The 22,764-nt window shown below is 42.9% G+C and overlaps 1 protein-coding gene across 1 annotated transcript in view; it reads left to right on the top strand.

Annotated features, from left to right (window-relative positions):
- MTHFD1 (methylenetetrahydrofolate dehydrogenase, cyclohydrolase and formyltetrahydrofolate synthetase 1) overlaps nucleotides 1-22,764 on the top strand; it is a 117,151-nt gene that overhangs the window by 71,253 nt on the left and 23,134 nt on the right. Inside the window, exons 17-22 of the mRNA XM_040332917.1 lie at nucleotides 2,022-2,098; nucleotides 2,605-2,745; nucleotides 6,469-6,537; nucleotides 6,628-6,739; nucleotides 6,820-6,959; nucleotides 17,943-17,984. Of these exons, the coding sequence (XP_040188851.1) occupies nucleotides 2,022-2,098; nucleotides 2,605-2,745; nucleotides 6,469-6,537; nucleotides 6,628-6,739; nucleotides 6,820-6,959; nucleotides 17,943-17,984 (581 nt within the window). The remainder of the gene's footprint in view (nucleotides 1-2,021; nucleotides 2,099-2,604; nucleotides 2,746-6,468; nucleotides 6,538-6,627; nucleotides 6,740-6,819; nucleotides 6,960-17,942; nucleotides 17,985-22,764) is intronic.

Genomic DNA, 22,764 nt, shown 5'->3' with positions numbered 1-22,764 from the left:
TCCGATCGTGTGCACGGGGCTTTACAGTTAAACTGCATCCTTCAGGTGCAATGGCTTACTGGTCAGTAGAAAGGTGCAGGTGTGGCAGGAGGCTGTAGCTCTGGTCATGATTTGCTATTACTGTATTTGCTGGCGTAAAAGACTCCCTTTTACACTTAAAAAATCTGGCCAAAAAGCAGGGGTCGTCTTATACGCCGGGTCAGCTGCTTGGATGACTGCTGGATGTGCGGTAATACTGTATGTAGCGTTGGCTACATACAGTATATACCACTTAGCCAATCCCAGTGAACGATGTATTCAAATGAATACAGAGCCTGCTCAGATTGGAGTAACAACCTCTGCCAATCCGAGCAGGCTACATACAGTAGCCTGCTCGGATTGGCTTTGAGAGTCAGAGAGGCATGGGCTGATGTTGCAGCCTCTGCCAATCCAAGCAGGCTTTGTATTCATTAATAGAATACATCGCTTGCCGTGATTGGCTCCAGCAAGAAGGAACAAGAATATGGCTTCAGAAGGAAGACATATGAAGCGTCAGAAGCCTCAGAGGGGGGGGGGGGGGGGCCTTATACGATGTGTACTGGCAAAAAATCTTAAAAAAATGTTAAATTAGGGGGTCGTCTTATATGCCCGGTCGTCTTATACACCGCCAAATACGGTATTATAGCGCACCCCAAGTTTTGGGTTCCCAGTATTCTGTGGAAGTAATCCATTGATAGAAGCAATGCTGGCCATACATTATACAATTTTTTTTTTCTGTAGATTTCCTTTAGACTGATTTCCAAAACCATATAATATCAGGTCAAATCTAAACACTTTCAATTTGTATTTAATGAGGCAGGCCCTTTTACTACATAGTTAAAGGTAAATCTAAAGAAAAAAAAAAATAAGAAAATTGTATGATGTATGGCCAGCTTAATGCCGCGTACACACCATCAATTTATGTGATGAAAAAAAACGACACTTTCTGTGAAGTAAAAAATGACGTTTTTGAAACTTCAATTTTCAAAGACGAAGTTGCCTACACACCATCGTTTTCTCACAATGATCTTGCAAAGTGAGGTTACGTTCCACCACGTTTTACCATTGAAGCTCGCTTCATAAGTAGCTTCTGGGCATGCGTGGATGAAAAAACGTCTTAGAAAACGAAGTTTTTTGCTACACACGGTCAATTTCTGTGAAGTAAAAAGTGCACTTTTGAAAAACGACACATAAAATTGAAGCATGCTTCAATTTTTTTTGGTCGTTTTTTACAAGACATAAAACAACGTTTTCCCCCACACACAGTCAATTAAAGTGACGTTTTTAAAAACGTCATTTTTTTTCATCACATAAAGTGATGGTGTGTATGCAGCATAACACTTGAATGCATGTGACACTGATTTTCCTGCCATAAACAGTGCAGTTCTTCTCTGATCTGTTATAATGGTAGGTGCCAGAGCCAGTTAGACGGTCATCTAACATTCATGTGTAACTGCTAAATTTTTTAATGTATTTCTTGCTACATGTGTAGCATGGCTGGAATATAGGGAGTGTTGCTGGTTGATAGGAGGTGACTTCAAATACTAATGCCTCATACACACTATCGGTTTTCTCGCCGGGAAAACCAGCCGTGTGTATGTTCCATCGTAGTTTCCCCGACAGGAAAACTGCGGGGAAAAAAAGAGAACATGTTTCCTTTTTTCCCGCAGGGATTTCCGGCGGTTTTTAACCCGGCAGTTTTCCTATGGGAAACACTACGATGGAGCATACACATGGCTGGGATTCCCGACCAAAGCTCTCATAGCAGTTTTCCTTTCGGCAAACCCGGTCATGTGTAGGGGGGAAAAAGTTACCAAGCAGGTTCTCGGTTTTCCCCTCTGGTTTCCCAGCGGACTTTTTACCACCGGGAAACACGGTCGTGTGTACGAGGCATAAGAGTTGTTTAATATTAATGGTTCAACTTGGAAATTTAAAACACATGTACATTGGATGTGTTTTGTTGTGTGTATACAAAGAATATTAATGGCCTTTATTTTTTACAGTAATGGACACAAATGATCGATTCCTGAGAAAGATTACAATTGGTCAATCCCCAACAGAAAAGGGTTTTACTCGGACGGTAATGTTCCTTAATATTGTCTGACCTATGTACTGTATATAATCAGACATATCAATATTTTGTTCTAACTATACAGTAGATGTATCCATAACCTAAATAATAAGAGTAGCGCATACCTTTAATTTCCTTCCTTGCTTTTCCAGCCATTGGGAGCAGAGGACAAATGGGGTAGCAAGTGCATCACTCCCCTCCTTACCACAGTTTTTGAGTATGTTTCACATGCCATGGGCTTTAAAAAAAAAAAAAAACTACCCTCCTTACCACACGATGCTGGTGCTTGGCCACCCAGGTACTTCAAACACAAGCACTGATGTTGTGTCTCCTCCCCCTTTGTATTCTTTGCCATTCATAAAGCACAGCCCACGAGGATGCTGTGGCTGGCAATACACAAACCTAGGGTTTAAAAGAAAGCAACTGTGATGAAATGTTTAAAATATGTTTTGATCTTTGTAAAATTTATCTGTATTTCTTTACTTTTCTGTTTTTATGATCACTCTTCTATGCAGGCCCAGTTTGACATCTCAGTAGCAAGTGAAATTATGGCTGTTTTGGCCCTTACAAGTTCTTTAAGTGACATGAGGGAACGACTGGGCAAGATGGTGGTGGCCACCAGCAAACAAGGAGATCCAGTTACTACAGAGGACTTGGTAAGACACAGAATTTTTTTGTCTGTTTCATTAATTAAAGGAATTGACTTTGTTTTTCTTGGTTAACACCTTCACATCGACTTAACGCAAATATGCAGCCTTCGGCTTGGATGGGGTTGTACCGGGTGATGCCTGCAGCTGCAGGCATCACCTGGTATTGTTTTTTGGAGATGACGGTCGGCTTTCTTGTAATAACAGTCTCTCTGCAAAAAGGGGTCTCTGCAAAAAAATATTTTATATATGTATATATATATATATATATATATATATATATATATATATATATATAATGAGAAAATGGTGGTAAAAAACAAGGCCCTCTATGAACCACCCCCACTGCGCTCGACTGGAGATAAACAAAAGAATCAAAATATATAAATGAAATACATATAGTGGTGAGCTATAGCTGCTGCTCTTAGCAAAAATATAAATGTGACAAACAATACCTATAATGACACCCCAGTGTATAATGTGTCAATATGTGTAAATAAAGCAGCGCATGTAAACAAATAAATAATTAATCACATAAACAATTTAACTGAATAAACAGATGAAGTGATTACCACCTTATATGTGAAAAAATATATATATATAACAGTGCAAATACGATCATAGAACTGCACAAAGACAATAAAAAAAGTCTATGGGTCCATGAATATGAAGAATCCAAATGAAACTGTGATTAGTGCGTAATATCACAAAACAAATCTTCTATTTTTCCTCCACCACACCCAAGTGTTGAAAGTGAATCCACCACCCTTGTAGACTGCGCACTCACCGCAACACTTTGCCTCACACTCTCGTGTTTTGGCAAAAGCGTTTTAGGTAGGATCCCAAGGATCAAACAGGTAGGTATCCGTTTCCAGGCAATGCAATCCAGGGCGGTTTTAACATAAATAAAGGAAAAGAAGTGCACAAAATAGTGTGATATTGTAAACCAACTTTATCCTGTGTGTCTTTATTATCAACAACATTTCCATAATGGATTAATTTATCGTAAAGACTGGCCTGCATCCCGTCTCACAAACATGGCATTTTAAAGTAGAATTGGAGCCTAACACTAACTAACTTTTCTTAAAAATGTTCCCTCCTATGCTGTCTACCCTATGTAAAAAAATATACTTACCCTTTTTTAGTCTGATCACGTGATTCAGCAGCTCCAGCTGTAACCAGTTCGGCTCCAGAGCAATTTTTTTTATTTTTTGCATACATGTAATAATCATAATTTTTGGCCATAAAATTTTTTAATCCTCCAGAACATTAGATCTTTTTTAAAAGCAGAGGCCCTGTAGAATCAAAATGCGATAGTTGCAAAGTTTTTTTGTCAGGTGATATTTGCGCAAATGTTTATTAAATGCTAATTTCAGGGGAAAATATATAATAAAATGAATTTAAGTGCAAAACCACAGAATATATTACCCAATTTTTGTTCAAATATAAAAGATGACGTTACAGCAAGTAAATATATACCAAATATTCCATGTCTTAAAATTGCGTGCACCTGCAATATCGCCAAAAACTATGGTGTCCAAAAATCACCATAGGTGACATTTTAAAAGACTTTACAGCTCATACTGTAGGTTTAGAGTTAACTAGGAGCTCTTGTGCTAGAATTTCTGTTCCCACTCTGATGTTCGTGGCGATATGTCCCATGTGTGGTTCCACTGCAATTTACATATGGGAGTTACAGCATCTTTTTTTTTTTATTATTATAATTTTATTTTTTTAAACTTTTTTTATTTTATTTTTTATTTTATTTTTGCTATAAGAAGGGGTTAAAGAGGATGTAAACCTCCGGGGAAAAGAATCTCCAAATTTTGTCCTGCAGTGTCGCCCGCTTTCAGCTCCCACGGCCGACATATTTCCCTGGATTACTTCCAGGTTTGCGGGCTACGGTGCTGTGATTGGCCGGCGTCGCAATGACGTCACTTGCGCGCAGGTGCCACCGGACACGGCACAGGTTCTGAAGAAACGGCATGAGCAGACCATTCCTTCAGTGCGCATGCACCGATGACGTTGGTGGCAGCGTATATAGCAAGTGTCTCCTAAACAGTGCAAGTTTAGGAGATATTTACAGTACCTACAGGTAAGCCTTACTATAGGCTTATCTGTAGGTACAATAAAAGAGGAAGACTTCCTATTTAATAAACCTGTGTGATAACATCAGGAAGGTGACAGGTACTCTTCATGGAGACATTAGGGGAATAATGGACCCCAATGTCTCCCCTGCCCTTCACACATCTAACCAAGCACAGTTCAGCTTGGTTAGAAGTATTCTCTGACTGTACTGGCCAGAAAAGGGTGCCTCTGAAACCGGAAGTGGCATCACTTCCGGTTTCGTTGTTTGCATGTGAGATCGAGGTATGGATTTGACTCGGTCTCAGAGCGATCTTTCTCCCGTAGCCGGCGGTTGTGTTCCAGGACTCCGGTAAAAGCAGGTGAGGCCGGGAAGCACGAGAGGAGGGGGTAGGCACAGTCCTGCCGGCTCTGTGAAAGTGATTGGCAGTCGGTGTTCCTTCAGAATTGGCGACCCATCAGATTAGGTAACGGAAGTGACGTTCCGTCAGCTGTGCATGTGTTCCACCTCTGCCAGGTTTGCTCATCTGACAGAACACTTGTAGTCAGAAGGCGGCAGCAGACATCTTAGTACATCCAGCTATGTCTTGAATATCACAGTCATTTTAGCAATAAAGTGAGCGTATATAAATAATTATAGTATATTAACATCTGTGGTTTGGTGTTTAATTTTGAAAGCCTAATGCCGCGTACACACCATCACTTTATGTGATGAAAAAAAACGTGTGGGGAAAACGTAGTTTTATGTCTTGTGAAAAACGACAAAAATAAATTAATTTTGTGTCGTTTTTCAAAACGTCGTTTTTTGTCAATTAAAATGACCGCGTGTAAAAACGAAGTTTTTTTTCATCACATAAAACGTTGTTTTTTTCTATCACAAAAAACGACCGTCTGTACGCGGCATAAAGGTTTAGTGATGTGTAGTGTGGGGTGTACCAACGTGGCCTCCACCACCTTCCTACAAAATTTAACATCCAAACAGCATCACAGATGTCACTCACTATATTTATTTATATTGCTAAAATGACTGTGAAATTCCAGACGTAGCTGGGTCTAGTAAGATGTCCGCTGCCGCCATCTTCTGACTGCAGGTGTTCTGTCAGATTAGCAAACCTTCAGTTCCTTCAGAGGATACTAGGCGTTCCTTGAGCTGTGGTTGCTTGACCTCCAATGGTGCATCCAAAGTTTTGGCAGAGCCAGCTGCTTGAAAGATCTTTTTAGCTGTTTATATAGATTGCATTCTGACTATCACTGTAAGGGGGGGGGGCATTCTTCTCACTAACTACAAATGTAAGGGACATTTTACCCACCGACCAATAATGAATTGGTTTTAGAACGGGTTCCTTCAGACCTGAAAATCATTTCATGGATTCCTCTTGGGTAAAAAGGTTGAGAAAGGCTGTTCTAGACCCTCCTTCTTTATTACTCTCTTATAAAAAATAAATACAGGGAGCGTGGGAACCCATTTGAACCCCTTTTAATGGCCACAGCAGGTGTTTAGAACCGATAACTCAAGCCAACAGATCTCACAATTAGAATCCCTGAAAGTCAGGTGGATTGGCTTTCCAGCATCAGTTTTTGGTGGATAGGCTTTAAAGAAAATGTATAATATGGCCAGTGAGTAAGCTGCCTTTTCATTCTTCTCAGGGAGTGAGTGGTGCTCTGGTTGTACTGATGAAGGATGCCATAAAGCCAAACTTGATGCAGACACTAGAGGTAAGTCCTACCATTGTTACAAGTGCTCTGTGAAAATAACTTGCTCCATCTTCGAATGAATCTTTTTCATGGTTATGTTCTCTTTTTCAGGGAAATCCCGTGTTTGTTCATGCTGGACCCTTTGCTAACATTGCTCACGGAAACTCCTCCATACTGGCCGATAAAATAGCCCTGAAGCTGGTTGGTCCAGATGGATTTGTAGGTAGGTTGCCTTCCCAAGTAGATTAGTAGAGTGTTTTGTTTATTTCATATTCATAATCACCTGCAATTGTGTGTTTGCAGTGACAGAAGCTGGCTTTGGAGCAGACATTGGCATGGAAAAGTTTTTCAACATCAAGTGTAGATATTCTGGTCTGTGCCCCTGTGCGGTGGTTTTGGTTGCCACAGTCCGAGCATTAAAAATGCATGGAGGAGGACCCACTGTGAGTGTTAGGCTGTCAAGTAAAAAGGCCTTTTTTATGTTTCTTAGGAATTTAGACATTATAGATTATTTACACTGAGATTTTGTATTTTGCATGCATTTTAATAGAACTGCATATCCACATGGCTGCCTTTAGTATTGTTGAATCCTGAATAGATTGTCAGCCAGTGTACACAAGTTTTTAAAGGGGGTTTTCACTTTCATAAAGTAAATGCAGCACAGCGTTAATAAAGTGTGGTTTTGTTTTTTGTTTTTGATGCTTTTCAGCAAATGAAAGTCCTACACCAACCTGTCCGTGTTCTGCAGAGATCTTTTCTGTATTCTTAAAGAGGAAGTAAACCCTCGGTTTTTATTTTTTATTTTTTTAAATACAACTGCAAGAGAGACATAATGAGCTAGTATGCACAGCATACTAGCTCATTATGTGTCACTTACCTAAGATCGAAGTCCGCCACGGTCCCGTCCACCGCCGCCGCCATTTGCCCTCGTCGTTATTTCCTGTCATCGCCGCTCCGGGGCTGTGATTGTCCGGAGCGGTGATGACGTCACTCCCGCACATGCGCGCGGGAGTGGCAGGTCCCCGCGCATTCGCAAAAACACGGCATTAACCCCCTTAATGCCATTCATTAAAACGGCACCGCTCAGTGCGCCGTTGTCTACGGCAGGCATGCGCCGTAGACAGCGGTGCCCGTTTCTGTGAAAATATCTCCTTAACCGTGTAGGTTAAGGAGATATTTCTTGCACCTACAGGTAAGCCTTAATCTAGGCTTACCTGTAGGTGCAAGTGTTAACAGTGGGTTTACAATCACCCGCTCCCACTTCTATTCAGATTGGCCACCCTCCTTCCCCCCACAACCTTCTGGAACAAATCACAGGTCCCAGAAGACTGTAGGACCCTCCACAAAGCACAGCTCGCACACGCGTTGTAGGAAATCAGCTCCCCTTACTCAAGATGCCGGTGCCTGTACCCAAAGCTGATTGAAGGATCGGCTTGGGTGAGGACATCGCTAAATCCCTGGACAGGTAAGTGTCCTTATGGTAAAAGTCAGCAGCAACAATATTTGTAGCTGCTGACTTAATTTTTCGGGAGGGGGGACTAGAGCTCCTCTTATTACCACATGGCTTGTTCTTGAAAATCTTTGTGTATGCATACTGTAGTCTCCATTCATTCCAGTGGAAGATCTGCACTCCACTTATCCCGCCAGAGTAAAAACTTTCCATTAAAATGAAAGGAGATGAGTGCATATAAGCATCAGAAGAGCCACAGTTGTTTAACCACTTTCCCACCGGACCATTTGTCAGCCTTAAGACCAGAGGTGTTTTTACAATTTTCCACTGCGCTGCTTTAACTGGTAATTGCGCGGCCATACAATGTTGTACCCAAACAAAATTTGCGTCCTTTTTTTCCCACAAATAGAGCTTTCTTTTGATGGTATTTGATTGCCTCTGCGATTTTTAATGTTTGCCATATAAACGGAAAAAGAGCGAAAATTTTGAGAAAAAATGATATTTTCTACTTTTTGTTATAAGAAAAATCGAACAAACTCAATTTTAGTCATACATTTTGGCCAAAATGTATTCAGCCACATGTCTTTAGTAAAAAAAATGCCAATAAGCGTAAATTTATTGGTTTGCGCAAAAGTTATAGCATCTACAAACTAGGGTACATTTTCTGGAATTTACACAGCTTTTATTTTATGACTGCCTATCTCAATTCTTGAGGTGCTAAAATAGCAAGGAAGTACAAAACCCCCCCAAATGACCCCATTTTGGAAAGTAGACACCCCAAGGAACCTGCTGAAAGGCATGTTGAGTCCATTGAATATTTTTTTTTTTTGTAACAAGTGATTGAATAATGACAAAAAAAAAAAAAAAAAAAAGAAATTACAAAAAGTTGTCACTAAATGATATATTGCTCACACATGCCATAGTTATATGTGGAATTGCACCCCAAAATACATTCTCCTGCTTCTCCTGAGTACGGGGATACCACATGTGTGAGACTTTTTGGGAGCCCAACCACGTACGGGGCCCCGGAAATCAAGCACCGCCTTCAGGATTTCTAAGGGCGCAAATTTTTGATTTCACTTCTCACTACCTAAGACAGTTTTGAAGGCCATAAAATGCCCAAATAGCACAAAATCCCCCCAAATGACCCCATTTTGGAAAGTAGACACCCCAAGGAATCTGCTGAGGGGCATATTGAGCCCACTGAATATTTTTTTTTTTTGTACCAAGTGATTGAATAATGACAAAAAAAAAAAAAAAGAAATTACAAAAAGTTGTAACTAAATGATATATTGCTCATACATGCCATGGTTATATGTGGAATTGCACCCCAAAATACATTCTGCTGCTTCTCCTGAGTACGGGGATACCACATGTGTGGGACTTTTTGCGAGTCTAGCCGCGTACGGGACCCCGAAAACCAAGCATCGCCTTCAGGATTTCTAAGGGCGCAAATTTTTTATTTCACTCCTCACTACCTATCACAGTTTTGAAGGCCATAAAATGCCCAAATAGCAGAAACCCCCCCCAAATGACCCCATTTTGGAAAGTAGACACCCCAGGCTATTTGCTGAGAGGCATGTTGAGTCCATGGAATATTTAATATTTTGACACAAGTTGCGGGAATATGACAATTTTTTTTTTTTTTGCACAAAGTTGTCACTAAATGATATATTGCTCACACATGCCATGGGCATATGTGGAATTACACCCCAAAATACATTCTGCAGCTTCTCCTGAGTATGGGGATACCACATGTGTGGGACTTTTTGGGAGCCTAGCCGCGTACGGGACCCCGAAAACCAAGCACCGCCTTCAGGATTTCTAAGGGCATACATTTTTGATTTCACTCCTCACTACCGATCACTACCTATCACAGTATTGAAGGCCATAAAAGGCCAAGATGGCACACAACCCCCCCAAATGACCCCATTTTGGAAAGTAGACACCCCAAGCTATTTTCTGAGAGGCATTTTGAGTTCATGGAATATTTTATATCTTGCCACCAGTTGCTGGAATATGACAAACTTTTTTTTTTTTTTTTTTTTTTTTGCACAAAGTTGTCACTAAATGATATATTGCTCACACATGCCATGGTTATATGTGGAATTGCACCCCAAAATACATTCTGCTGCTTCTCCTGAGTACGGGGATACCACATGTGTGGGACTTTTCGGGAGCCTAGCCGCGTACGGGGCCCCGAAAACCAAGCACCGCCTTCAGGATTTCTAAGGGCGCAAATTTTTGATTTCACTCCTCGCTGCCTATCACAGTTTCGGAGGCCATAGAATTCCCAGATGGCAGACAACCCCCCCAAATGACCCCATTTTGGAAAGTAGACACCCCAAGCTATTTGCTGAGAGGCATGGTGAGTATTTTACAGCGCTCATTTATTTTTGAAAATGAAGAAAGATATATATATATATATTTTTTTTTTCTTTTTTCAATTTTCAAATCTTTGTGACAAAAAGCAAGATCTGCAAAATACTCAACATACCTCTCAGCAAATAGCTTGGGGTGTCTACTTTCCAAAATGGGGTCATTTAGGGGGGTTTTGTGCCATCTGGGCATTCCATGGCCTCCGAAACTGTGATAGGTAGTGAGGAGTGAAATCAAAAATTTACACCCTTAGAAAGCCTGAAGGTGGTGATTGGTTTTTGGGGTCCCGTACGCGGCTAGGCTCCCAAAAAGTCTCACACATGTGGTATCCCCGTACTCAGGAGAAGCAGCAGAATGTATTTTGGGGTGTAATTCCACATATGCCCATGGCATGTTTGAGCAATATATCATTTAGTGACAACTTTGTGCAAAAAAAATAAAATAAAATAATAATAATTCTCTTTCCTACAACTTGTGTCAAAATATAAAATATTCCATGGACTCGAGATGCCTCTCAGCAAATAGCTTGGGGTGTCTACTTTCCAAAATGGGGTCATTTGGGGGGGTTTTGAACTGTCCTGGCATTTTATGAACAACATTTAGAAGCTTATGTCACACATTACCCACTCTTCTAACCACTTGAAGAAAAAGCCCTTTCTGACACTGTTTGTTTACATAAAAACATATTATTTTTTTGCAAGAAAGTTAAGTTGAACCCCCAAACATTATATATTATTTTAAAGCAAAGGCCCTACAGATTAAAATGGTGGGTGTTGCATTTTTTTTTACCACGCAGTATTTGCGCAGCGATTTTTCAAATGCATTTTTTTGGGCAAAAATACATATTTTTTTATTTTAATGCACTAAAACACACTATATTGCCCAAATGTTTGATGAAATAAAAAAGATGATCTTAGGCCGAGTACATAGATACCAAACACGACATGCTTTAAAATTGCGCACAAATGCGCAGTGGCGACAAACTACATACATTTTTAAAAGCCTTTAAAAGCCTCTACGGGTTACCACATTAGATTTACAGAGGAGGTCTACTGCTAAAATTACTGCCCTCGATCTGACCTTCGCGGTGATACCTCACATGCATGGTACAATTGCTGTTTACATATGACGCCAAACCGACGCTTGCGTTCGCCTTTGCGCAAGAGCAGGGGGGGACAGGGGTGCTTTTTTTTTTTTTTTTTTTTTTTATTATTATTTAATTTGCTTTTTTAATTTTATTTTAAACTGTTCCTTACTTTTTTTTATTATTTTTATAATTTTTATTGCCATCTTAGGGCATGTAAATATCCCCTATGATAGCAATAGTTAGTGACAGGTACTCTTTTTTGAAAAAATTGGGGTCTATTAGACCCTAGATCTCTCCTCTGCCCTTAAAGCATCTGACCACACCAAGATCGGTGTGATAAAATGTTTTCCCACTTTCCCAATGGCGCAGTTTATATCCGGGGAGGGGACATACCCTCCCACTGCTTGTAAAAGCAGTTTAGAGGCTAATTAGCCGCTAGGACTGCTTTTACATGAAAGCCGACCGCTGGCTGAAAAGAATGATACCAAGATGATACCTAAACCCGCAGGCATCATTCTGGTATAACCATTCAAAGTCCAGCAACATACCATACGTTGATGGTTCTTGTTGGACATGTATTGTAATCTTTTTTTTTTTTCATGCAGCCTGTTGGCTGAACGAAAAAAAGATTGATCGGTGGGTATGCCCACCATTAGAATACCTCCCTTCATCCACCCACTTCTAATGATGGGCATACATGCACCATTTATATATGCCGAAGCATGGGGCATCCTCCCGCAAAAAAGTTATGCCGCTCACACACGTATGTACGCCGCATAAAAAGTTATGGCGCATACACACGGTCGGACTTTTCCACGGGCAAGCTTCCGACGGAATTTCGACCGTATGTACGCGGCATTAGGAGCAAAATCGCTCCTCCGCCCCTAATGCCCCCATGCTTCGGCATATATGCTCTTTTTTTAACTGTGGTGGTGAAATCACCTCCCACAGTGTTGGAGTCGCGGCTTTATGTATCGTGGGAGCAAACGCTGTTGCTGTCACGCTAAATAAATCCGTGCTGCAACTGAATGGCGTACCTGCTAAGCAAATGATGGTTAACATTATAACAAAGTAACATTACATTTTAACATTAAGATCTTACCATACCATACCTGCAAAGCAAATACCAAAAAAATAAATACAGTAAAAAATAAAACATTTTTTAACGCAACCTGTGCCTAAAAAATATACATGCCAAAGCATGGGGGCATCCTCCCGCATAAAAAGTTATGCCGCATACACACGGTCGAACTTTTCCACGGGCAAGCCTCCGTCGGAATTTCGACCGTATGTACGCGGCATTAGGAGCAAAATCGCTCCTCCGCCCCTGCTGCCCCCATGCTTTGGCATATATGCTTTTTTTTTTAACCGTGGTGGTGAAATCACCTCCTACAGCGTTGGAGTCACAGCTTTATAAATCGTGGGAGCAAACGCTGTTGCTGTCACGCTAAATAAATCCGCGATGCAACTGAATGGCGTACCTGCTAAACAAATGATGGTTAACAATAAAACAAACATTACAGTATAACATACCATACCTGCAAAGCAAATACAATAAAACATTGTAAAAATAGAGAGAATAGATATAGAACAATAGTGAGTGGACAGTAGAGAGTGAACATAAGAGAACAATAAAGAGAGGAGAAAAATACAACCACAACTATTTTTGGATTTTTTATTTTATATTTTTTTTTGTGTTTTTGTGTAAGTTTTTTTAATTTTTTTTCCACTTTTTTTCACTTTTATAAAAACTGTAAGAAAACTGTAAACTGAACGTTGCAGATTATGGTCTCTCAAAATGTGATGGCCATCACATATTCCGAGACCCTGTGTTGGTGTGCCTAGGACTGTGTGGTGCTGTACCCTACGCTAAAACTCAATTAGTGTGTGGTAGCGTTTGAAACATACACCAATGCAGAGACCAGGTTGGTCAGGACAGTCGGGACAATAAAAGCGGGTGTCACGCCTAAATCCGAGTTTGCTGCAGACACGACATCTTTTTTGGCGGGCTCTTTGGGTAGGGGTACCAGGGAGGACAAAAGGAAAATGCCTCTCATACAGCCGGCTCACTGCATTTGCGTTGGGAAGGTGGGGCACAGCACCATCTGGAAACAGAAGGGCTTCGACGATCTCTTCCTGGAATTTTAGGAAGGATCCAGTCCGTCCTGAAGCTCTGTATAGCACATGAGCGTTCAGCAAAGCCAATTGAAACAAATACACTGACACTTTTTTGTACCAGCGTTTGGACCTCCGGGCAATTAGGTACGGCGCCAACAACTGGTCATTGAGGTCCACCCCTCCCATGTTAAGGTTGTACTCGTGGATACAGAGGGGTTTCTCCACAACACCAGTCGCCGTAGGAATTTGGACTGCCGTGTCTGCGTGAAGCGTGGACAGAACGAAAACATTCCGTGAATCCCTCCACTTCACTGCTAACAAATTATTACACCGTAAGCAGGCTCTCTCCCCCCGACTAAGACGGGATTCTACAAGCCGTTGGGGGATGCCCCGGCGATTAGGTCGCACGGTGCCACATGCGCCAATTCCATAATCAAAAAGGTGACTAAAAAGTGGCACGCTTGTGTAATAATTGTCCACGTACAAGTGGTACCCCTTTCCGAATAAGGGTGACACCAATTCCCACACTATCTTACCAGCGCTCCCTATGTAATCAGGGCAATTCTCCGGCTCTACGTGACTGTCTTTTCCCTCGTAAACCATAAAGCTAGATGTATAGCCTGTTGCCCTGTCACAGAGCTTATACAACTTGACCCCGTATCTGGCACGCTTGCTGGGAAGGTATTGTTTGAATGACAAGCGGCCAGAAAACTTAACCAGGGACTCATCAACGCAGACAACTTGATTGGGATTATACAAGGCTGCAAACCGTTCGTTGAAGTGGTTTACGAGGGGCCGAATTTTGTAGAGCCGATCGAATTCAGGGTCTCCCCGAGGACGACAGAGTTCATTGTCACTAAAATGCATGAACCGCAAGATCTGCTCGTATCGTGTCCTGGTCATGGAGGCAGAGAAAATGGGCATATGGTGAACTGGGTGCGTGGACCAATACATCCGCAGCTCACTCTTTTTAGTAATGCCCATGATGAGGGAAAGGCCCAGAAAGATCTTAAATTCGGAAACCGTAATTGGCTTCCAATCTCTGGCAAGGGACAGCTGGGGATTAGCGGCGAAGAATTGACCAGCGTACAAATTGCTTTGGTCCACAATAGATCTATAGAGATCTTCCGTGAAATACAGCGAATAAAAATCCAGTGACGTAAAATCAACTGTATTCACCTGAATTCCGGGTTGGCCAGTGAATGGGGGAAGTACGGGTGCTGCAGAAGTGGTGGGTACCCAATCAGGATTGGCGAATGCAGCAGGAAGGGCACTATGGGGACGGGCCTGTCTTTGTCGTCTTCTTCTTCTTGGTGGCAGCGGGACACTACTCGTGCTTGCCACCTCTCCAGCTTGAACTGCACTTATGTGACTCGCCACGTCACCAAGTGTTACTGCAGTGCTGGATATATGACCAGGATGTACTAGGCCGCTGGTGCTTGCCAGTTCACCAGAAGGAATAGCGGCGCTAGTACTTCTCTCCTCCATACGAGAGCCCTGCGGTTCTTGCACCTCAGCGACAGCAGAAGATCGGGGTCTGGTACGCCTGACCCTAGCAGGGACCACTCCGTCGTCAGAGCTATCTGTCAGGGAGCCACTGTCGTCTACAGGATCGTATTCTGAGCAAGAATTTGACAGATGCGTGACCTCCTCATCACTATCCGTCAGGCTCATAAACAAGTAGGCCTCTTCATCACTGTACCATCGATTTGCCATTTTGGGCTCTAAATTTAGGGGTACAGTGGTGAGATTCACAGGCAAAAAAGCACCTGACCTGTTAGCGACTGAGTCAAGCGCTACCAAAAAAACTGTTAGCGATCGCAGAGATCAGGCCTGACTCTGCGAACGCTGCAGTTATGTGTTTTTGTGTTTTGTGTCAGTGATCGATCGATTGATCGATACTGCACTTCGGTGGGCTGGACTGGGCGAAGGGGCTAAACGCAGGTGCTAGCAGGTATCTGGGCTGATCCCGCTAACCATGCGTTTTTGGGAACCCTAAACTGCAGGGGACGCTAGTATAGATCTGATCAGATCAAGTATCGATCCGATCAGATACTATACCACTAAAGGGATGCGTATGGTGCGTGCGTGGGTGTTAGCGCTATTGGCCGCTGCCTGGGGCGACGCAGACCCTATCTGGCGCTAAAACCAAACTTTGATCACCCGCCGGGCGATCAGGGGGTTAAAATTTTATTGCAAAAAATATGGCGGGTGCCTTGATGCAATAAAAAATTAACTAGCTAAACTGCGTCACCGGTGACACTTATACTGTGATCACTGGTGACAGGGGGTAATGATGGGGTTAAACCTTTATTGGGGGGGGTTAGGGGGGGTCCCTAGACTATTTAGAGCCTAATACTGATTACCCTAACACTTATTTTTGTCACTAATGACACTAGTACAGCGATCAAAAAAAAATCTGATTGCTGTACTGGGTGACACAGTGACAGGCAGTGAATGGGTTAATTTGGGGGGTGATCGGGGGGTGATCAGGGGGTTAAAAGTGTGCCTACGTGACCTGGTGTCAGTGTAGTGTTGTGCAACTCACTGTTAGATGCTCTCTCCCTCTCGGTCTGGAACGGAAAGACCGACACGAGGGAGAGAGCAGTACTTCCCCTGCCAATGTTTACAAAACATTGCCAGGGGAAGACAACCATTGGTAGGAGCGATCACCAGGTCCAGGCCAGATTTTATTGGCCTGGACCTGGTGATTGATCAGTTCTGCATCGAATCTGATCATCGTGAACGGCGGTGGGGCGCGCGCGCGCGCCCCATCGCCGTTCACGCGCCGGACGTCATAATACGTGATCTCGCCCAGGAGTGCCATCTTGTGGACGTATTATGACGGTGCGGCGACGGCAAGTAGTTAAAGCAGAATCAGTGTTTGACAGACAGATCTCTTTGCATCACATTGAGCTTTTGTATTTTAATGTTATACTTGTCCATGTAATAACCAAGAGAGGTACTCTTTCTTTGCAGTTCCCTTTTTTCTAGATAACAGGTACAACTACATTGGCCTCCTGCTGATGAAATCTGGTACTGCAAAATGGCCATAAAGGGGTTAATTTACTAAAACTAGAGAGCGCAAAATCTGGTGCAGCTGTGCATGATAGCCAATCGGCTTCTAACTGAAAGTGTTTGTACACCCTCACATATACCCAGTGAAGTGGCTGGCCTCAGGTGATATACAGAAGATACAGTCTTCCTTTCTCTTCTCTACATCTGTTCAAGTCCAAAATGTATAAACTTGTCTGAGCTGTGAGAAAAAGGTGAGCAGAAAGCTGAAGTTAATCCTCATACACACGGGCAAGAATCTCGTCAGGAAAAAAACTTTGTTTTTCCTGACGAGATTCTTGGCAAGAATCTCTTGCCGCCCGAGTGTACACACACTCGTTTCAAAAGAACCGCGGTTCTTTTGAAAGGCAAGAGCGCGGTGACGTCATCGCGTACGACGAGCATGCGCTTGTCACATTCGATGCCGTCGCCGCCATCTTGCTTCACCCTACCTATGCCGTGGAAGCTACCGCGCATGCGTCAAAGTCATTTTGAGCATGCGCGGGTTTCCACGGCGACAGGTAAGTATACAGACTCTCGTCGGGAAACAGGCCGACAAGAATCTCGATGAAAGAATAGAGAGCAGGATCTCTATTTATCTCGTCGAGATTCTGGACAGATTGACCACGAGAAACCTGAAAGCCTCGTACACACGCTCGGTGTGTACGAGGCTTTATACTCTTGCAGAACTTAGTGAGGAGAGCTCTGACAGCTGATTGGAGGGAGGAGACGCACCCCCCTTCACACAGCACACAGGAACAGAGCTGAGGTTGTCAATCAGCTGGAGATCCCTCCCCTGTCACCTTTTTTCTTGGTGTCATGAAAACATGTCAGAAGTGATTCATGCACATAGCAGAGGAACGAAGCAGCAGGCAGACATTGCACTTAGTACTCCTAATTAAGACAAGTACATACTATAGGGGGATATGCTTTGTTCATATTTCATGTCTGAGGTTTACAACCACTTTTAGCTTGTTCAATTAAACCAGGAAACTGATTGTTTTTTTATGTAGAGGTGCACCAGATTTTGCACTCTCCAGTTTCTCCACAACCATGGGGTATCTAAGGACTCAGTGTATAGTTAAAAAAGGGGATATGGAAGATGGGGATTCCTGTGTGTTATTAATTAAAATAGTACCAAAGAGAAGCGGCTTTCTTCAGCCCACCTTAGAGTTTATACAATTTCATACGAGTTGGGTGTTTTTTTTTGTGTGTGTTTTTTTTTAAGCCTGCTAAATTCTAGGTTCTAAAATGGATAGAATACATATTGCTGTTACATGAAGGCAACAGATGGCAGATAAATGAATACACTGACATTTAAATGTGTCTTTCATTCAGGTCACCGCTGGTGTTCCTCTACCAAAGGAGTATACTGAAGAGGTGAGCAATATAAGTACATGTTTTTTGCTCTATAAATAAATCCGCAAAGGTTTTAGTCATTTGCTTGTGTGCAGCACTAAAAAGATTTCCAGCTGTTCTGTTATGTTTGCCCTGAAACAAGAGCTGTATTCAAATCAGCTACATGCGGGTGAATGAAGGATTAATCATTCCATAATAGGCCTTGATGTGTTACCGAGGTTTAGGTTTTACAAACCTAGGGCCAGATTCACAGAAAAAGTACGCCGGAGTATCTGCTGATACTCCGGCGTACTTTCAAATTTGCTGCATCGTATCTTTATTTGTAATTCACAAAAAAGATACGACGGCTTTTGGCTAAGATCCGACAGGCGTACGGCTTCGTACGCCTTCGGATCATAGGTGTAATTTTCCGGCAGCCGCTGGGTGGAGTTTGCGTCGTTTTCCAGCGTCGGGTATGCAAATTAGCTTTTACGGCGATCCACGAAGGTACGCGCGTTCGTTACGTCGTCGCTAGTCGGTTTTTCCCGTCGCAAACTTAGGCCTGCTTTTTCATGGCTTACATTTAGAACAGCCATGTTAAAGTATGGCCGTCGTTCCCGCGTCCAATTTCAAATATTTTTAGGTCCGGGAATACGAAATTACGTTACGCACGTCGCCGTTCAAAAAACACGTCTGGGCGCCGTAATTTCGCGCAAAGCATGTCGGGAAATTTTCACACGGAGTATGCGCAGAACATTCGGCGCGGGAACACGCCTAATTTAAATGGTACACGCCCCATTTGAATTAGGCGGGCTTGCGCCGGACTGCTTTTACGTTACACCGCCGTAAGTTTACACGCAAGTGCTTGGTGAATCAGGCTGAAAACTTGCGGCGGTGTAACGTAAAGACGATACGTTACGCCGCCGCATATAACTGTGAATCTGGCCCCTAGTGCTTTTCAAAGGTTCTTGAAGGGTAGGTCCACTTTTGTAAAGAAAAAAAAAAAAATATATATATATATATATATATATATATATTTTTTTTTTTTTTTTTATTACACTCACTGGCCACTTTATTAGGTACTGGCTTTTTGTAATTTTTATTTTTTATTAGAGCCCATTCACACCTAGGCGTATGTACGCCTGAAGCGCGACGCTCGTGCCGCTGGAGGGGCGAATTTACATTGATGTCTATGAGATGGTTCACATCTCACGCCGAACGCCGTACGCCTGCCGCCTGAAAACAAGTCCCGGAATCTTTTTTTCAGGCGGCTTTCGGCGTTCGGCATAGACATCAATGTAAAATGTTTTGTAAAAAAAAAGTTTACAAATCGCAGCAAAATATGCCGCGTTATAGTGTGAATGCAGCCTTAAAGTTACCCTTGTAGATCTACAGCCACCTGTTTTTTTTGTTTTTATGGTAGAAAATGTAAAACATGACTTGTTGAGACACTTGTGTTTTATACTCCATTGACATACAGATCTCCTAGATATGTAATTTCCTACTGATGTTGTTGACTCTCTGCTCTTCCCAGAGGGGTTGTCTCTTATTACAACACTAGGATTGATTATGTGAAAATACCACGGAGACCCTCATGCCTTCCAGGTAGTAGGAAATGAGAGGAATCCATGTGTGAATTACAATGCAAGTGATAGCAGTTTGATCAAATCTTTGCCATATATTGCTAGCCAGGGAAGAATTGTTTTTTTGTTTTTTTTTGGTGAGAAAAAGTAGAGTAAGACTTAGGCCCCTATCACACTGGGGCGGGAGGTACGATGGCGGTAAAGCGCTGCTATTTTTAGCGGTGCTTTACCGCTAATTTCACGGCGCTATTTGGCCGCTAGCGGGGCGGTTTTACCCCCCACTAGCGGCCGTGAAAGGTTTAAAACCGCCCACAATGCGCCTCTGCAGTATAGCCACGGTGTCCCATTGATTTAAATGGGCAGGAGTGGTGAAGGAGCGGTATACACACCGCTCCAAAGATGCGGCTAGCAGGACTTATTTTTCCATCCTGCCAGCGCACCGCTCCAGTATGAAAGCCCCTTGGGCTTTCACACTGGAGAAACAGCAGCTGCATTTTAACCACTTAACGCCCGCCGCGCGACTATTTACGTCCGCAAAATGGCATGGACAGGCAGATGGGCATATATATACGTCCTTGCCTTTCCGCAGGTCGTGGGGCCCGATCGGGACCACCCCCCCCCCCCCCCCCCGCAGCGTGCGGCGGGCAGCTTACCTCGGGGAGCGATCCGGGACGACGGCACGGTTATTCGTTTATAACCGCTCCGTCGCGATCGCTCCCCGGAGCTGAAGAACGGGGAGAGCCGTATGTAAACACGGCTTCCCCGTGCTTCACTATGGCGGCGCATCGATCGTGTCATCCCCTTTATAGGGAGACACAATCGATGACATCAGACCTACAGCCACACCCCCCTACTGTTGTTAACACACACTAGGTGAAGCCTAAGAGCCCATTCACATCTAGGCGACAAAACGCCCGACGCCGGACGCTTGTGCCGCTAGAGGGGAGAATTTCCATTGCTGTCTATGGAGATGGTTCACATCTCATAGACGGCATGTACCTGTGGTCAAGTAGGAGGAATAGTGTCCCATGATTGGTATGGGAGGGAGGAACAGCACCCCATCATTGGTGTCAGTGGAAGGAGTGGTACCCCATTGTTGGTGTCAGTGGAAGGAATAGTGACCCATCATTGGTTCCAGTAGGAGGAGTACCCTTTTGTTGGTGCCAATAGAAGGAGTAGTACCCTTTTGTTTGGTGCCAATAGAAGAAGTAGTACCCCTTTGTTTGGTGCCAATAGAAGGAGTAGTACCCTTTTGTTTGGTGCCAATAGAAGGAGTAGTACCCTTTTGTTGGTGCCAATTGGAGAAGAAGTACCCTTTTGTTGGTGTCAGTGGGAGGAATAGTACCCCATCTTTGCTGTGAGTGGGAAGAGTAGTGCCCTGTCGGTAATGTCAGTGGTAGTTTTTAGCCCCCTCTGTTTTTATCAGTGGAAGGAATGGAGCCTCATTGTTGGTGAGAGGAATAGCGTCTTGTGTCAGTGGGAGGAAAAGTGGCCAGATAAAGGCAAGCATTGCAGACCATTGCTCTACACCAGGGGTCTCAAACTCAAATTACCTGAGGGCCACAAGACAAGTTTTCATATGCCATGGGGGGCCGCATGCAAACTTTCAAACTTCAAAAACAACAGTACTGGTGTCAGCGAACACATTATTAACCCCCAGCACTGGTGTCAGCGAGCGCATTATTACCACCAGCACTGGTGTCAGCGAGCGCATTATTACCACCAGCACTGGTGTAAGTCAGGGTTTGACAAATTTGCTTGGAATCTAGGAGCCAGCTAAAAAAGTTAGGAGCCAGAAAACGCACCCCGTCCCGACGAGCTTGCGCGCAGAAGCGAACACATACGTGAGCAGCGCCCGCATATGTAAACGTTGTTCAAACCATGTGAGGTATTGCCGCGATTGGTAGAGTGAGAGCAATAATTCTAGCTCCTCTGTAACTTAAAACATGCAACCTGTAGATTTTTTTAAACGTCGCCTATGAAGATTTTAAAGGGTAAAAAAGTTTGTCGGCATTCCACAAGCGGACACAATTTTGAAGCGTGACATGTTGGGTATGAATTTACTCGGCGTAACATTATCTTTCATAATATTAAAAAAATGGGGATAACTTTACTGTTGTCTTATTTTTTAATTAAAAAAAGTGTAATTTTTTCCCAAAAAAGTGCGCTTGTAAGACCGCTGCGCAAATACGGCGTAACAGAAAGTATTGCAATGATCGCTATTTTATTCTCTAGGGTGTTAGGATAAAAAATATATATAATGTTTGGGGGTTCTAATTAGAGGGAAGAATATGGCAGTGAAAATAGTGTAAAATGACATTAGAATTGCTGTTTAACTTGTAATACCAACGGCCACCACCAGATGGCGCCAGCTCACATCTGGTGGTAATAACTTGTAATACCAACGGCTCACCACCAGATGGCACCAGCTCAAAAAAAAAAATTTTTTTTTTTTTTTGCTCCCCTCACTTCCACCCTGCCTGAGGGCCATTTATAACTGGTTGCGGCCCGCGGGCCGGTACTTTGAGACCACTGCTCTACACCATCTACACAAACTAGTTAAATATTATTTGTGCAAAAAAAAGTTGTGCTGGTAATTTCTTCTTCGCTGTCCTCTCTTGCTGCGGATGAAGAATAATCTGCATTTTAGATAAAAAGGGTTTCAATTATCATAATTATAGTTTTCAAAATGTGTTAAAGATTTCTAGCACCTGGAAAACTTGGCATCTTTTTCCCACACATACGCAAGTGTCCAAAACTTAGTTGTGCAAACTCCTGCTTTGTGCCTTTTGTTCTGTACCTCTTGTGCTCCATTTTAAAGTCTAAATCAATAGACTTTTGGAAAAATTAAAAAAAAGTTAAAACCCTTCCTTCTTTTCTCTGTATGAGGTTCCAAACAAGAAGTCTAGCTTAAAACGAGTATTGGCTCGGCCGATAGTAACTACCGTACATCCACCATTCATAAGGTCCTTGTTCTGGCACTTTCCATTATACAGTGTCACCAATCTGCTTCTGTCTCCCAGCTGGTCACTTGCATTATCATGCTGTCACATGATCTCCCAAAGGAGACTACAAGCAGATATTGCATAGGCATTGTCCACTGTTGTCACCATCGGGAAAATACGAAATCCATACAGACATTTCTATGAAAATTCTCGGTACATATGATGACGAAATCACTTACATTTTTTATTTAATTTTTGCTGTTAGCCCTGGTTCACATTGGTTTGCACTTAGGC

This window comes from Rana temporaria, chromosome 13 (assembly GCF_905171775.1).
Source record: "Rana temporaria chromosome 13, aRanTem1.1, whole genome shotgun sequence".
In the NCBI taxonomy this organism is placed as follows: Eukaryota; Metazoa; Chordata; class Amphibia; order Anura; family Ranidae; genus Rana; species Rana temporaria.
The sequence above is the reverse complement of the archived record's forward strand: the minus strand, read 5'-3'. Positions and strand labels throughout refer to the sequence as shown.